Source organism: Caretta caretta, chromosome 24 (assembly GCF_965140235.1).
Source record: "Caretta caretta isolate rCarCar2 chromosome 24, rCarCar1.hap1, whole genome shotgun sequence".
NCBI lineage: Eukaryota > Metazoa > Chordata > Testudines > Cheloniidae > Caretta > Caretta caretta.
Genome location: NC_134229.1, coordinates 10,065,849 through 10,080,652, shown reverse-complemented (window position 1 = coordinate 10,080,652; position 14,804 = coordinate 10,065,849). Strand labels below are relative to the sequence as shown.

General features: G+C 52.0%; 1 protein-coding gene and 1 long non-coding RNA gene across 4 annotated transcripts in view; one reads left to right on the top strand and one right to left on the bottom strand.

The window, feature by feature from the left end:
* LOC142069942 (uncharacterized) overlaps positions 1-14,804 on the top strand; it is a 250,602-nt gene that overhangs the window by 92,917 nt on the left and 142,881 nt on the right. The window lies entirely within an intron of this gene.
* The window catches only part of ARHGAP30 (Rho GTPase activating protein 30), a 52,794-nt gene that overhangs the window by 8,626 nt on the left and 29,364 nt on the right, over positions 1-14,804 (bottom strand). For 2 of the 3 annotated variants that reach the window (XM_048827764.2, XM_075122788.1), the window contains exons 8-10: positions 14,309-14,409; positions 13,283-13,360; positions 8,546-9,034 (exon numbers count right to left, since the gene is read on the bottom strand). In XM_048827764.2, coding sequence (XP_048683721.2) covers positions 8,546-9,034; positions 13,283-13,360; positions 14,309-14,409 — 668 coding nt within the window. The remainder of the gene's footprint in view (positions 1-8,545; positions 9,035-13,282; positions 13,361-14,308; positions 14,410-14,804) is intronic. The other variant, XM_075122787.1, reaches the window with a different exon arrangement.

Genomic DNA, 14,804 nt, shown 5'->3' with positions numbered 1-14,804 from the left:
AGTGGAGAGAGGTGAATAGTGGTGTCCCCCAGGAGTCTGTACTGAGACCAGTACTTTCAACATATTCATAAATGATCTGGAAAAAGGGGTGAACAGAGAGATGGCAAAGTTTTCATATGATACAAAATTACTCAAGATAGTTAAGTCCAAAGCTGCCTGAAGAGTTACAAAGGGATTGCATAAAACTGGGTGACTAGGCAACAAAATGACAGATGAAATTCAATGTCAATAAATGCAAAATAATGCACACTGGAAAAAATCATCTGAACTACACATACGAAATGATGGGATCTAAATTAGCTGTCACCACTCAAGAAAGATCTTGGAGTCATTGTGGATAGTTCCCTGAAAACATCATCTGCTCAATGCTCTGGGTGTCCCTAAACCTCCAAAAGCTAGGATTGGATGACCAGGGATGGATCACTCAATAATTGCCCTGTTCTGTTCATTCCTTCTAGCATCTGGCATGGGCCACTCTCAGAGATATGATACTGGGCTAGCTGGACCAGTGGTCTGACCCAGTCTGGCCATTGTTATTTGAATGGTTTCAGAGTAACAGCCGTGTTAGTCTGTATTCGCAAAAAGAAAAGGAGTACTTGTGGCACCTTAGAGACTAACCAATTTACTTGAGCATAAGCTTTCATGAGCTACTTGCATCCGATGAAGTGAGCTGTAGCTCACGAAAGCTTATGCTCAAATAAATTGGTTAGTCTCTAAGGTGCCACAAGTACTCCTTTTCTTTTTGTTATTTGAATGCAATTGAGCAGGTGGGAACAAGGAGGTAGCTAACAAGGAGGTAGCTAGGGACTTTTTAGAAAAGCTGGACGTGCACAAGTCCATGGGGCCGGACGAGTTGCATCCGAGAGTGCTGAAGGAACTGGCGGCTGTGATTGCAGAGCCATTGGCCATTATCTTTGAAAACTCGTGGCGAACCGGGGAAGTCCCGGATGACTGGAAAAAGGCTAATGTAGTGCCAATCTTTAAAAAAGGGAAGAAGGAGGATCCTGGGAACTACAGGCCAGTCAGCCTCACCTCAGTCCCTGGAAAAATCATGGAGCAGGTCCTCAAAGAATCGATCCTGAAGCACTTGCATGAGAGGAAAGTGATCAGGAACAGCCAGCATGGATTCACCAAGGGAAGGTCATGCCTGACTAATCTAATCGCCTTCTATGATGAGATTACTGGTTCTGTGGATGAAGGGAAAGCAGTGGATGTATTGTTTCTTGACTTTAGCAAAGCTTTTGACACGGTCTCCCACAGTATTCTTGTCAGCAAGTTAAGGAAGTATGGGCTGGATGAATGCACTACAAGGTGGGTAGAAAGCTGGCTAGATTGTCGGGCTCAACGGGTAGTGATCAATGGCTCCATGTCTAGTTGGCAGCCGGTATCAAGTGGAGTGCCCCAAGGGTCGGTCCTGGGGCCGGTTTTGTTCAATATCTTCATAAATGATCTGGAGGATGGTGTGGATTGCACTCTCAGCAAATTTGCGGATGATACTAAACTGGGAGGAGTGGTAGATACGCTGGAGGGGAGGGATAGGATACAGAAGGACCTAGACAAATTGGAGGATTGGGCCAAAAGAAATCTGATGAGGTTCAATAAGGATAAGTGCAGGGTCCTGCACTTAGGACGGAAGAACCCAATGCACAGCTACAGACTAGGGACCGAATGGCTAGGCAGCAGTTCTGCGGAAAAGGACCTAGGGGTGACAGTGGACGAGAAGCTGGATATGAGTCAGCAGTGTGCCCTTGTTGCCAAGAAGGCCAATGGCATTTTGGGATGTATAAGTAGGGGCATAGCGAGCAGATCGAGGGACGTGATCGTTCCCCTCTATTCGACATTGGTGAGGCCTCATCTGGAGTACTGTGTCCAGTTTTGGGCCCCACACTTCAAGAAGGATGTGGATAAATTGGAGAGAGTCCAGCGAAGGGCAACAAAAATGATTAGGGGTCTGGAACACATGAGTTATGAGGAGAGGCTGAGGGAGCTGGGATTGTTTAGCCTGCAGAAGAGAAGAATGAGGGGGGATTTGATAGCTGTTTTCAACTACCTGAAAGGGGGTTCCAAAGAGGATGGCTCTAGACTGTTCTCAATGGTATCAGATGACAGAACGAGGAGTAATGGTCTCAAGCTGCAGTGGGGGAGGTTTAGATTGGATATTAGGAAAAACTTTTTCACTATGAGGGTGGTGAAACACTGGAATGCGTTACCTAGGGAGGTGGTAGAATCTCCTTCCTTGGAGGTTTTTAAGGTCAGGCTTGACAAAGCCCTGGCTGGGATGATTTAACTGGGAATTGGTCCTGCTTTGAGCAGGGGGTTGGACTAGATGACCTTCTGGGGTCCCTTCCAACCCTTATATTCTATGATTCTATGATTCTATGATTCTAAGCACCCCATCACTGGCCCCGAAGTGTCATGACCCACAGGTCGCAAACCCAGGTCTGTAGGAGTCCTGGGAGGGTCATCAGGCTCCAAGCCTTCACCCAGCCAGTTAGAGGCCTCACCTAGAACTGGGAATCCCTGAAGCCCAGCTCAGCTAGAAGGCTCTACTCCTGGGCCCCAATTGGTGGAACACCAGAGCTTCTGACTGGCCCACTGCCCCTACTTAAGCAAGAAGGCAAAACAGGAAGTTGCCTGTACACTTGGGCTCTGCCCCGCTTTGGATTGCTCACCTAGTGTTACCCGCTCTTGGTTTCCTCCTGCGGCCTGACTCTCTGTTCCTGACCGGGCCTCTTGATTCTGAGCCCTGGCTGCTGTGGGGACCCTGCCCCCCACCCTATGTTAATCATTAAGCCCAGCTGCCTATGTCCCAGCCCTGACACTAAGTGCTCTGTGGACACAGGTGGTTTGTGGACCACCGTTTGGGAACTGCTGGCCTAGTGGTTAAGGCTCAAATTCACAAAGCACTGCAATGCGTGCTTGAGTTTTGACTCCAGCGGACCTACTCACACGTTTAAAGCGAAGCGTATGCTCGAGTGCTGTCCTGAAATGGGGCCTGCCACACCCGCCTGGGATTCAGAAGACCTGGATTCTCTTTCCACCTCGGCCGCAGATTAATGCTCTGTCTGCGCTACGGAGACCATCCGGCAAAGCCCTCTAGCCCAGACGTCGCCCATGCCGGCAGACGGGGTTTTTTCTGCTGGCGTAACGAGCACCACTAACGACACCAGCTATGTTCCCAGAAGCCCTCTTTCCCTGACCCCTTAATCAAGGAGGCTTGAGCTGCACCACACATTTTGCCGACATGGCGACGCTGGCTAGGAGCCTGACAAAAAATCACCCGCCCTAACTGGTGTAGCGGTGCCAACAAAATCCCTGGTGTAGCCGCACGTACACCAAGAGAAGAGTGCTTCTGGAGGTGGTGAGGCTGAGTGAAGAACTCTTTTTGCCATCTAGGGGGCTTTGCCGGCACGCCCGTAGCAGCTAAGGCTCTGTAGAGTAGCCATGCCCTCACTGCGTCCAGGTGGGCAGGTCATGCCTCTGTGCCCCTAAATGGGGATAGCAAAACCAACCCCCTTAGCCCAGAGGGCTGTTATCAGGCGTCACTCATGCGTGTCTGGGAAATGCTTGGAGCCCTCTGGCACAGGGAGGTGCAGAAAGACACAGCATTGTTATCCTTGACGGTCTCTGGGTCCAAATAAAGCCTCTAACTCTCTCTGCTGCCCCCCACCCCCACCCCCAGGACACTGTAGCTAGCTGTGATACTGCTCTGGCCCCCGGCACCGCTGCAACTGAGGCAGGAGCAATGGAAGTGCCCGAATGTGGGAAGGCCACCGGTGCCCGAACCGTGCCCCCCCACACACGGAGCCACCGCCCCTGGGCCCTGCCCCCACACCGCCCCTTCTCTTCAAGCCTCTGCCCCCGTGCCCCCCGGGGCCCTGCCCCATGCCACCTCTTCCCCACAAGACTCTGCCCCCCCGCTCACTCCTCTCCGCCCCCTCCCCCGTTACTCTCCCTTACGGCTGGTAAAAAGTGCGGTGGCCATGTCTCCCTGGTCCCCCCTGTTCCAGCACCCCTGGTCTAAGCCCCTCGCAATCTGTAGGGAATTGATCCTCGCCACTAGAGCTGAGTGGATAATTGATTGGTCAGGGTGGGGGCTGAATCTGAAATAAATTCCTGTTCCAACCCAACCTGAAATGCTTTGGGTTTTTCTCCTCCAAACAGAACAGCAGCGAGCAAAGGAGTTTGGGGGCCGAATGAACTACTTTGTTTGACCCGAAACGGCTTGGTTTGTTTTTTGTTCTGGGATGTCTTTCACCTTTTTTAATTTTTTTAAATAACTAAAGCTAGCTTTCAAAATGAAATTGTTCGGTTTGACTCATTTGCATTTATTCAACCAAAACTTTTTGCTGACTGTGACCCCGATTTGCAGATTGTTTCGATGCCTGCCAAAGTATGTGTGTGAGGGGGGGTTGGGCACATTTACGCTTCTCTGCTCACAACCCCGCAGTGAGGTAGGACAGGGCTACTGTCTCCATTGCAAAGAGAGGCACAAAGTGACTTGCACAAAGTCACCCAGGCCAGGGAAAGGAATGTTGGCCTCAGAAGTCCCAGGCTGGCATGTTAATCACTGGTCGAGCCTGCCACTCTGCACAGCCGTGCCCTTGGAGGAGCTGCCGAGAAATGCAAACTCGCCAGGGCTGGGCAAACATCACGGTGGAGACTGGAAGCTTGGGGGGAGGGGGAGGGGGAAGGCCAAGTGAACCCCTAACCTACTCGTGCAGCGGTGGCAGAGGAGGAGAGCGGGAGAGAGGCACATTCAGAAACAACATGGGGTAGAGGAAGGGAAAGTTCCCTAAATACGCCCTGTGGATCTGAAGTCTGGCTGCCTCATCACTGACCTTCCTCGACTCAGAATGGGGAAGTGAGATGCAACGAACTGCTTCAGAGGGCACGTCACCTGCCTCTCCTTCCACCCGCGCCTGGGTGGCTGTTGATTCTGTTGTGTACTGTTTGGGCTGGACTATGAGCTCCCTAGGGCATGTGCTGGCTCCATGATTTGCATGTACAACACCTAGAACTATAGGGCCTTGATCCCTTTTTGAGGTCCTTAGACACTGCCACAGCAGAGCAGAACACAGCCTGCATGTCAACATAAAGACAATCTGACCCTGAACTGGACCCAAGTTTGGGTCCCAGTCATAGGTGTCAACTTCCCCTGTTTCCTGTGGGTGCTCGACCCTCCTCTGCCCCCTCCCCCACTCCACCCCTTCCATGAGGCCCCGCCCCTGCCCCGCCTCTTTCCTGCCCCCATTCCAACCCCTTCCCCAAGGTCCCCGCCCCAACTCTGCCCCCTTCCTGCCAACATTCCAACCCCTTCCCCAAATCCCCGCCCTGGCCCTGCCTTTTCCTCTCCTCCTCCCCTGAGCGTGCCACTTTCCCACTCCTCCCCCGCCTCCCGGAGCGTGCTAACACTGCCAAACAGCTGTTTGGTGGCGGCTGGGCGGGAAGCGCTGGGAGGTAGGCAGAGGAGCGGGGACGCGGCGCGCTAAGGGGGGAGGAGGAGGTGGGGTGGGGGGTACTTGGCTGCAGAGCACCCACTAATTTTTCTCTTCCCCTATGGTCCCAGTGCCTTTCGCAAAGTCTAGGGTTCTAGATCAAGGGCGACCTCTAGTTCTTAGCAATCTCAGATGTTCCTCCTCCTAACCGCGAGGTGAAACTTAAAACCACAAGTCCAGGTGAAACTTAAAAACACAACAACTGCTGGGGATAAAAGTCTAATTCAACGCCAGGAGCAGGAAAGTCCTGATTACCCATCCGATTCCCCTGCAAAATACAGCACAATAACACGTGCAACCAATGAAACACAAGGAGGGAGCAATCCAGCATCAGAACCAATTCTCACTGGCTGAGAGCAGCCCGTAGGCAGGGCACTTTACAGCTGATGAGAGCTGCTGCTTCTTACTTTTATAGCTGCCACCCTACATGTACAGCTGCTTCCCTGTCCGAACTTGAGCTCAAGTCCCTGTCGAAGCGGATGCTCTCACAATACTTACTGCACCAAGAGGCTCCCAGTTCTGCATTAGGATGCCTCAGGACGGTGCCAGAAATTAGTGCTAGACCATTTGTTGCAAAGAGGGTGGTGATCAATTGTTCTCTTGAGTTCAGGAGAAGGAGGATAGGCTTAAACTGCAGCAAGGGAGGTTTAGGTTAGATATTAGAAAAAGCTTTCTAACCCTAAGGCTAGTTAAGCTCTGGAACAGGTGACCCAGGGAGGCTGTGGAATCCCCAGCCCGGTTATTTTTAAGAAGAGGTTGGACACACCCTTGTCAGGGATCGGCAGGGTTTACACGATCTTGCCTCAGCACAGGGCGAAGGACGAGACGCCCTTCCAGCCCTCCAGTTCTCGGATTCTACAATGTCACAAGTACGCTCACAGCTCGAGCCCTGCACGGACACAAAATTTGTATCCGCATCTGATCCGTGATGTGCAAACATGGTCCACAGCTATAAAGTGGAGAGCTGCAGATTTGCAGGGCTCTACTCACAACCCCAGTGCATCAGCTGCTGCAAAGAGAAACGGAAACCTGAACTTGGCCCCGGGCAGGGGGAGAAGCTTGTCAGTTTATCCATAAAATCTATTTGCAATTTTCACATTGTTGCATATTTTGGACTGAGGAGATCTTAAAACTCAGGTCGATTTAGGCTCCAAAATGCAGGAGTTTGGTACAAATCACGATGTAAGAAAACCCCAAATCAGTAGCCACATTTCAATTAAATTTTTGGTTATTATCGTTTTTGTTTAAATTCCAATTTAAAAACAGTTTTTCATTTGGATTTCACCCCCCTGTGGAGTGTGCAACCCTGACACTGAGGCACTGTGCTAGCTCCGTGACACTCAGACTGACACTCAGGAGCAGCAAGTGGCTTGTTCATGTGGCTCCTGCAGCTCTTTGCAGCACCTGATATTAAAACACGGGGAGATTTAATTATTAACCCGTCTGAGTTATTACCCAAGCAGGATGTTTTTACTATGTTAGTTACCAATTGGAGAATACTTGGTTAGTCATTTTTCTGTGCGAATAATATATATATAGTAAATGAAACCATGAATTCACACTCCCCTGGCTCTTTGGGGTAATGTTGATCACTAATTTGGCTCCTGAACCACTGAGGTCTGAGTATCACTGCGCTCACATAACCCACTGGCCAGCATGTATCACCAGCCTTCCCAGCTCTATGCCTGAGGATGCGAGTCTGTTACCAGCCCGTATAGGCTGCTGTAGGTCTTTCATTCAAGCTGTAGCCACTCCTGATGCCAGCTCTGGAGATCCCCAGTGCATCACACCAGAAAGTGAAACTGACGCATCTGTCTATTTCGCAGGAAGGAGTCAGTGGTGAAATATATTTTAGACTTCAGAAATTCTTTACATTTCTTTCTGCCCCTTGCACAAGGAACGGGGGTTTGTACGGCGCCTGATGCTACGGAGCACTATGGGAGCGGTTTTCAACCTGTGGTCCACAGACTTCTGAGGCTCTGCAGACTATGTCTAAGATTTCCAAAGGGCTCTGCATCAGTATTCAAAATATTTTAGGGGTCTACAAATGAAAAAAAGGTTGAAAACTACGTGAAGATGCACTACGGTAATAACAATAATTTATAAGAGGTGGGGAATTTTTCATCTTTAATTTGACAGCGTCCCTATTCGTTCTGTTATTTTTTGCTTTTTAGGTTATTAATATTCTAAGGACCATTCAATCCCGAGAATGATTTAAGGATTAGCAAACCTGCCTTGCAGTGATTGACTCCAGGAGCTCCATCTATTTAGCTTAACAAACAGAAGGTTAAGGGGTGACTTGATCACAGACTGTGATCACCTACACGGAGAACAAATATTTGATAATGGACTCATCAGTCTAGCAGAGAAAGGTCAAACACAATCCAATGTCTGGAAGTTGAAGCTAGACACGTTCAGACTGGAAATCAGGTGTGCATTTTTAACAGCGAGGGTAATTCACAGTTGGAACAATTTCCCGAGAGGGGTGGTGGATTCTCTGTCATGGACAACTTTGATCACGACTGCCTGTTTCTCTAAAAGAGTGGCTCTAGGGATTATTTTGGGGCAGTCCTTCCCAGGCCACAGGGGGTGTTTGGGTGCCTGTAGTTTATTAGCCCTCATCCTTAGAATTCTCTAGCACTTTTTCACCTATACACTTTACAAAGCTGGGTCAGCATCACTGTCCCCATTTCCCCAAGGAGGTGGCTGAGGTACGGATTGGGGCCACCCAAGGGGCCAATGGCTGAGCTGGGTATAGAAAGGAGGGATGAAATGCTGGTCCTCAGGGGAGTTGGGATTTCAATAGGGCCAGGACTGGGTCTCCTGACTCCCCATCTCACGCTGTGTCTACCTTTGGAAATTCAGCACCAAACATCAGTGGGTGTTAAGTACCTAAACACCTTTGAGGATCGGGAGTGACTGGGCCAAAGTCACCTAACAGGTGAGTGGCAGAGCTAGGGATGGTGGCGGGATGGGACACGACAGGACCCTCCCTTCAACATGGACCACGCCTGCAAAACAGATCTGAAATCAAACCAGCTGCTTACCCATGTGATCTTCCTTGGTGACAGGGATCTTAGCCCCCAGCCGCTCCTCTGCTTCTAGCTCCTTGGATGACCTCTCCAGAGCCTCCTTGTCTAAGGGGCTGTAGCTCAGGGCCGGGCACTCCAGCCCCCGGGTCAGGCGGGACAGAGAGATGTTGGAAGTGATGTGGAAGGGGACGGTGACCGAGAAGGGGACAGAGATATGGACCCCAGCGCACTTCTCTGCCCGGTTCTGCGCAGTCTTGGGCGAGCGGCCCTGCGGGGCGCCCCCCACCAGCGAGGCCCGGCCGGCCTTGGGGGTCGTGGGCTCTGATTTGGCACTGGCTTCGCCCTCGGACTCCAGCGTTTGCTGCCCCTCCTCGCCCTTGAATTTCCCATCAGGGTACTCGTCCGACTCCAGGAAGCTCTCCTCCCGGGAGGAGGGGCTGTCGAAACTCTCGCGGCGCTGAGGGGCCTGCTTCTGTGATCTCTTCCTGCCCAGCCTGGTGTTGTCTAGATGCAAATAGGGAGACAGATCAGAGACCCACCCCACATTCAGGAATAGGGCGGGTGCTCAAACCAAGGGGCACCAGGGCGAGAGACTGCAGCTGCCCTGCTCCGCGTTGCTAAGCCCCTGTGAAAATCGCGGTGTCCCAGACTGGGTGGGAATCGTGACATGAGCCCAAGACCGCCATTTCCCCACGATTCATTGCAGCAGGAGAAGCTGCACAGCAGCCGGAGCCACCGGCACAAGGAATGCAAGTCACCCCATGGGGTGGCGGAAGCAGGCATTCGTGCACGCCTGTGTGACGTTATTGACTTGAACTGGGACTGTATTGTTGCAACCAAGGTCCTGTAGTGGCACCAAATCTTGTATAAAGGGGGTCAAATAAGGTGTCTAAGATGAGGTTATGGTTTGCTGGTAAGGATTGTACTATCTGTTTGCATGTATCATTTTTGTATTTAAAGATATAAGTATTGGCTCTATACTGTCTGTATTGCAAACTTATGCTATGCTTCTGGGTGACACCCCAGCCAAGTTGGGGTCAGCTCTGCCTAGCCTGCTTGATGGCCCATTAAGGGCCATCAGCTATACAAGTGACTCACTGAGAGAAGGCAGACACGCCTCGTGACTCAGCAAGGTATGCAGGGACCTGCCTGTGGACAGAACTCTGAGGTTTTTCCAGGCCACGTGAGGGACAGCTTGTCCTTGGGACAAAGAAAGACCACATGGCAAGAGAGTATAAAGAGCTGCTGCAGATCCTCCATCTGGTCTTCAGTCCCTTCTTACCTCTGGAGGAACTTTGCTACACTGAAGCTTTGAACCAAGGACTGAATGACCCATCCCAGCTAGGGATGTTCTCCAGAAACTTGATTTGAACATGCAGTCTATTCCATCACTGCTATAAGCCTGAACCAAGAACTTTGCCATTACTATGTGTAATTGATTCCATTGAACCGATTCCAGCTCTCATCTATATCTTTTTCCTTTTATGAATAAACCTTTAGATTCTAAAGGTTTGGCAACAGCGTGATTTGTGGGTAAGATCTAATTTGTATATTGACCTGGGTCTGGGGCTTGGTCCTTTGGGATTGAGAGAACCTATTTTCTGTTACTGGAGTATTGGTTTTCATAACCATCTGTCCCCACAACGAGTGGCACTGGTGGTGATACTGGGAAACTGGAGTGTCTAAGGGAATTGCTTGTGTGACTTGTGGTTAGCCAGTGGGGTAAAACCAAAGTCTTCTCTGTTTGGCTGGTTTGGTTTGCCTTGGTGGGCACAGAAACCCCAGCCTTGGGCCGTAACTGCCCTGTTTTAAGCAATTTGTCCTGAATTGGCACTCTCAGTTGGGTCCCGCCAGAACCAGCCTCGTTACAGTATCCTGCCGACTACGCCACTGTAATTCCCTTAGCAGCTCCACATGAAAGACTGCGGGGGAGGAAAGGGGGGATGGTCTTCATCTGGCCCCTGCCAGGCCAGGATGAGCCTGAGGAGCCTGTCAAGGCAGATCAGAGGGAAGTCCAGCAGCGATCGCTGAACTCAGGGGCGCTAGGAAGCCACTGGGCTGTCCTCCCACAAGGCCAGATTCAGACTCGGTGTGAGCAGCTGCAACACTGGGGGAAAGGAATGGATTTGCACCAGATTATGGTGGGGACCCGATTCTCAGTTACACTGCGGCCCCTTCGCATCACTCCAGCAGAGTCGAAGGGGCCTTCAAGGGAGTGTGACTGATTTACCCTCACTGGAAGGCAACTGTGTAAAGGGGCGTAATGCCAATGGGGATCAGGCCCCAGGTCTGAATTTGACCCCCTCAAGAGGACTGAGCCGAAATGGGGAGAGAAGCAAAGGCTATAGCTAGGGTTGCCAACTCTCTAGGATTGTCCTGGAGTTATGTCACGTGATGAAACCTCCAGGAATACGTCCAACCAAAATTGGCAACCTTCGCTATAGCAGATCCCCAAGCATACAAGAACCAGTTGGTCTGCAGAAGGCAGGGCAATTTCCATCAATATTTCGGACAAACTTCACTGAATGATATTCAACCTTATCAACTCACATTTCGGTGTCCTAGGAGCTGGTTGTATTAAATATGCACGTTTAGGTGTCAGTGGGATTATACGTAACTTGTCTAGGAGCCGGGGCTCTTGTTATGAGCTTCAAAGGACTCTTGAAACCAATGGGCTATGAGAGAAGCGAGCTGTTCGGTAAGTAGGTTTCCTAGGCGATACTTGGGAGGAAGGGAATGCAAATACCCACCTCTGGACCTGACCTTTGGAAATTTTGCCCTGGGGAGGGGAATTTTGTCTACAAAGGACCTATTCCCAGGATCAAAAAGCCCAAATGGCATAAAGGAGGAACTCAGATTCATGGGACTCTTGTTCTGAGCAAAAGGAGTGATGAACTTGTAGCCATGGGAAAACCCCTGGCTGGATTTGATGAACTGTTCCAGCCAGAGCCCTTGCTGGAGTTGTGGGGGGATCTCTGGCTATTAGCATGCGGGTAGGTTCTCTGATTGTTTTTAATATGTTTCTTTGTAATGCTTTTCCCTTACGAATAAACATACTTGCTCTGTGGGAGCTTAACTGTGGCAATTACGTTGTTTACCGTCTCCGAGGAGAAAAGTAAAGAAGTCCGGCTTAGGCAGTCTGACTGGGCTGGGGAATTCACAGTGTAGGCGGGGAGCCATGCAGACTGGAAATACCCTGGCCAGGAGGAAGAGGAATGCACCTCTCTGCCCAAGAGGGGTGACTCCAAGGGAGCCGGAAGTGAGCCAGTGGGTGTCCTTGCTGGACCACAGAGGGGGATATAGACAAACACCCATAAGTAGGGGCCCTACCAAATTCACTGCCATGAAAAACGCATCACGGACCGTGATATCTGGTCTCCCCCTGTGACATCTGGTCTTTTGTGGGCTTTTACCCTCTACTACACAGATGTCACGGGGGAGACCAGCATTTCTCAAACTGCGGGTTCTGACCCAAAAGGGGGTTGCAGGAGGGTCACAAGGTTATTTCAGGGGGGTCGTGGGATTGCCAACCTGACTTCTGTGTTGCTGCCTTCAGAGCTGGGTGGCCGGAGAGCGGCGGCTGCTGACTGAGAGCCCGGCTCTGCAGGCAGCAGCGCAGAAGTCAGGGTGGCAATCCCATGCCCCGCCATCCTTCCTTCTGCCCTGCTGCTGGTGGCAGTGACTCTGCCTTCAGAGCTGGGCTCCCGGCAGGGCCGTCCCTAACCATTTCGGTGCCCCATGCAGCCCCCCCGCAGGGGTGTGTGTGTGTGTGTGTGTGGTCCCAGGCTTCTGTTGTGTGGGGAGCTCATCCCAGGCCTCCCCGGGGGGGGGCAGGAGCAGGCTTGGGGGGCATGGGGGAAACCGACCCCCAGCACTCACCGGCGGAGCGGAGAGGGTTGGGGCCGGGTCGATCCACTTCCTGCCGCCTGGTGAGTGCAGGGCAGGCCCGACCCCGCACTCACGGGACAGTGGGAAGTGGAGTGACCTGGCCCCAGCCCGCTCCGCTCTGCTCCCCTGGCTCCCAGCCTTGGGGGACAGGGGGAAACCGCCCCCCAGCACTCACTAGTGGTGCGGCTGGGAGCCAGCAGCATGGAGCAGGCTGTGGCCGGGTCACTCCACTTACCGCCGCCGGTGAGTGCAGGTCGCCTGACCCCTGCTGCAGTCCTCAGGGGAGTGGGGGCCGGGCTGGGGTGGAGCAGGGGCTTTGGGGAAGGGATGGAGTGGGGGCCGGGCTGGGGTGGAGCAGGTTTGGGGCCCATGGGGAAGAGGCGGAGCAGGGGCTGGAGCAGCATGCAGCTGCTTAGGGCACCAGGAAAATTGGGGCACCAATTCTCCTGGTGCCCTACGCAGCCGTATGGGTAAGGATGGCCCTGGCGCCCGGCCAGCAGCCGCTGCTCTCCAGCAATGAAGGCAGCGCATCTGCCAGCAGCAATGCAGAAGGAAGGGTAGCAGTACCGCAACCCCCCCCCACAAGAGCCCCACTCCCGCAACCCCTTTTTGGGTCAGGACCCCTGCAAATACAACACCGTGAAATTTCAGATTTAAATAGCTGAAATCATTAAATGTATGATTTTAAAAATCTTATGACTGTGAAATTTACCAAAATGGACGGTGAATTTGATAGGGCCCTACCCATAAGAGGTGGTCGGGGGAAACTGAGTCATGCCTTAGCACCGGAGGATGGGCTCGACGGCCTCCCGAGGTTCCTTTCAGCCCCGCAGGTTTACAACTCCCCAGGATTTCTCCACTTACCATCGTTCGCATCCGGCACGGAGCTGAGGGAGTCCATGCTTTTGGCCGGCCGCAAGCTCATTTTAACGGATTTGTCGTCTGCAAAAGACATACAGTACACAGCGGAACAGGAGTGACCATCCATCAGTGGACGGAGAGACTCTCCGGGCAGGTCTACACTGCAGCCGCTACAGAGGCACAGCTACGGTGCTGCGGCTTTGCCGCCATGGTGCCATAGCGGGGATGCTTCCTACAGCGGAAGGGGGTTTCCGTCGCTGTAGTTAACCCAGCTCGCCGGGAGGCAGTAGCTAGGGCTACACCGGGGCTCAGGTCGACCTAACTCCGGCGCTCAGCGTGCAACATTTTTCATAGCCCTGAACGACGGAGCTAGGCCGATCTAGTTTGTAAGTGTAGAAGCGGCCAGCCAGTAGGAGCACCCCTCCCCACTGCACCTCACAGACCCAGAACTGTGCAGAGGAGACCCCCCTCCCCCATGCACACACATAAACTCTGGGGACTGTATCACTTTCCTCCAAGTGTTGGATGAAAAATTATCAAAATGTTTCCTTTAGACTTTATCCTTTTAATTGCATTGCATTGAATTCTATTGCACTGTATTGCTTTGCATTGTATTGCATTGCACTGCATTCTACTGCTTTGCACTGCATTATTATAACACTGAAACAAGTGCATTCACCTTAGCAGAAAGAACCACTTGGATATTTCCAAACCAATTTTTTTCCAGACATTTTGGTTTGTGGGGAATTTTGAAATTTCAGCTTTTCCTTCAGACAGAAGGAGATTCTGAAAAGTGGGGATTTCTCATGGGATGGACACTCCGAGTTCCAGGCAGGGCTATTCCTGTTAGCAGAGGCCAGTCATCAGGAGAAAGGCCCTTGTGGAAAGTCCAGCAGTTGCCTGGGGAGAGCGAACATAACCAGCAAGGAAGGGAAGAGCCCCCAGAATGCCAGATCCAATTAACCCCTCATTCTCCACTCCTCTAGCCTGCCGTTTCCTCCCTCGGTTCTCTTCCTCCCCACCCCGTACCTTTCTCCTCTGCCTTGGCCAGCTTGCGTTTGGAATCAGTGCTGGATCTGCCCAGGTTGAAGATCGACCTCCATTTCTTTACCTTCAAGGAGCCTTTTCTTCTGTGAAGAATGGCAGAGCTTAGAACTGCACCCACAGGCAGGGGGCTCCAGTGCAGAGGGAGCCCATGCCTGCGGGGTGTGGGTGTGTTTGCACCACTGGGCCCTGTTGGGTGGGACATGTCACAACTCTCCGTCATGGCCTGTGCGGGTGGTCTGCGTGCGCTCCCTTGTGGGCTGTGTTAGGCCAGCTTCTGTGTATCTCTGACCCTTTCACGGTGTGTGCATGGGCACATGCGTGGGTATATTCACTGTCACCCTCTAGTGAATGGAGCCTGTCAGTGCTACTTGTCTACAGGCAGGGCTGGCGAATCGACCAGCTCTTTGCCCAGCAGGCACGGACCTGTGATTTCCATTTCTCCTCCCGTGTGCCCTAGTCTATACATGGTCAGGGACCA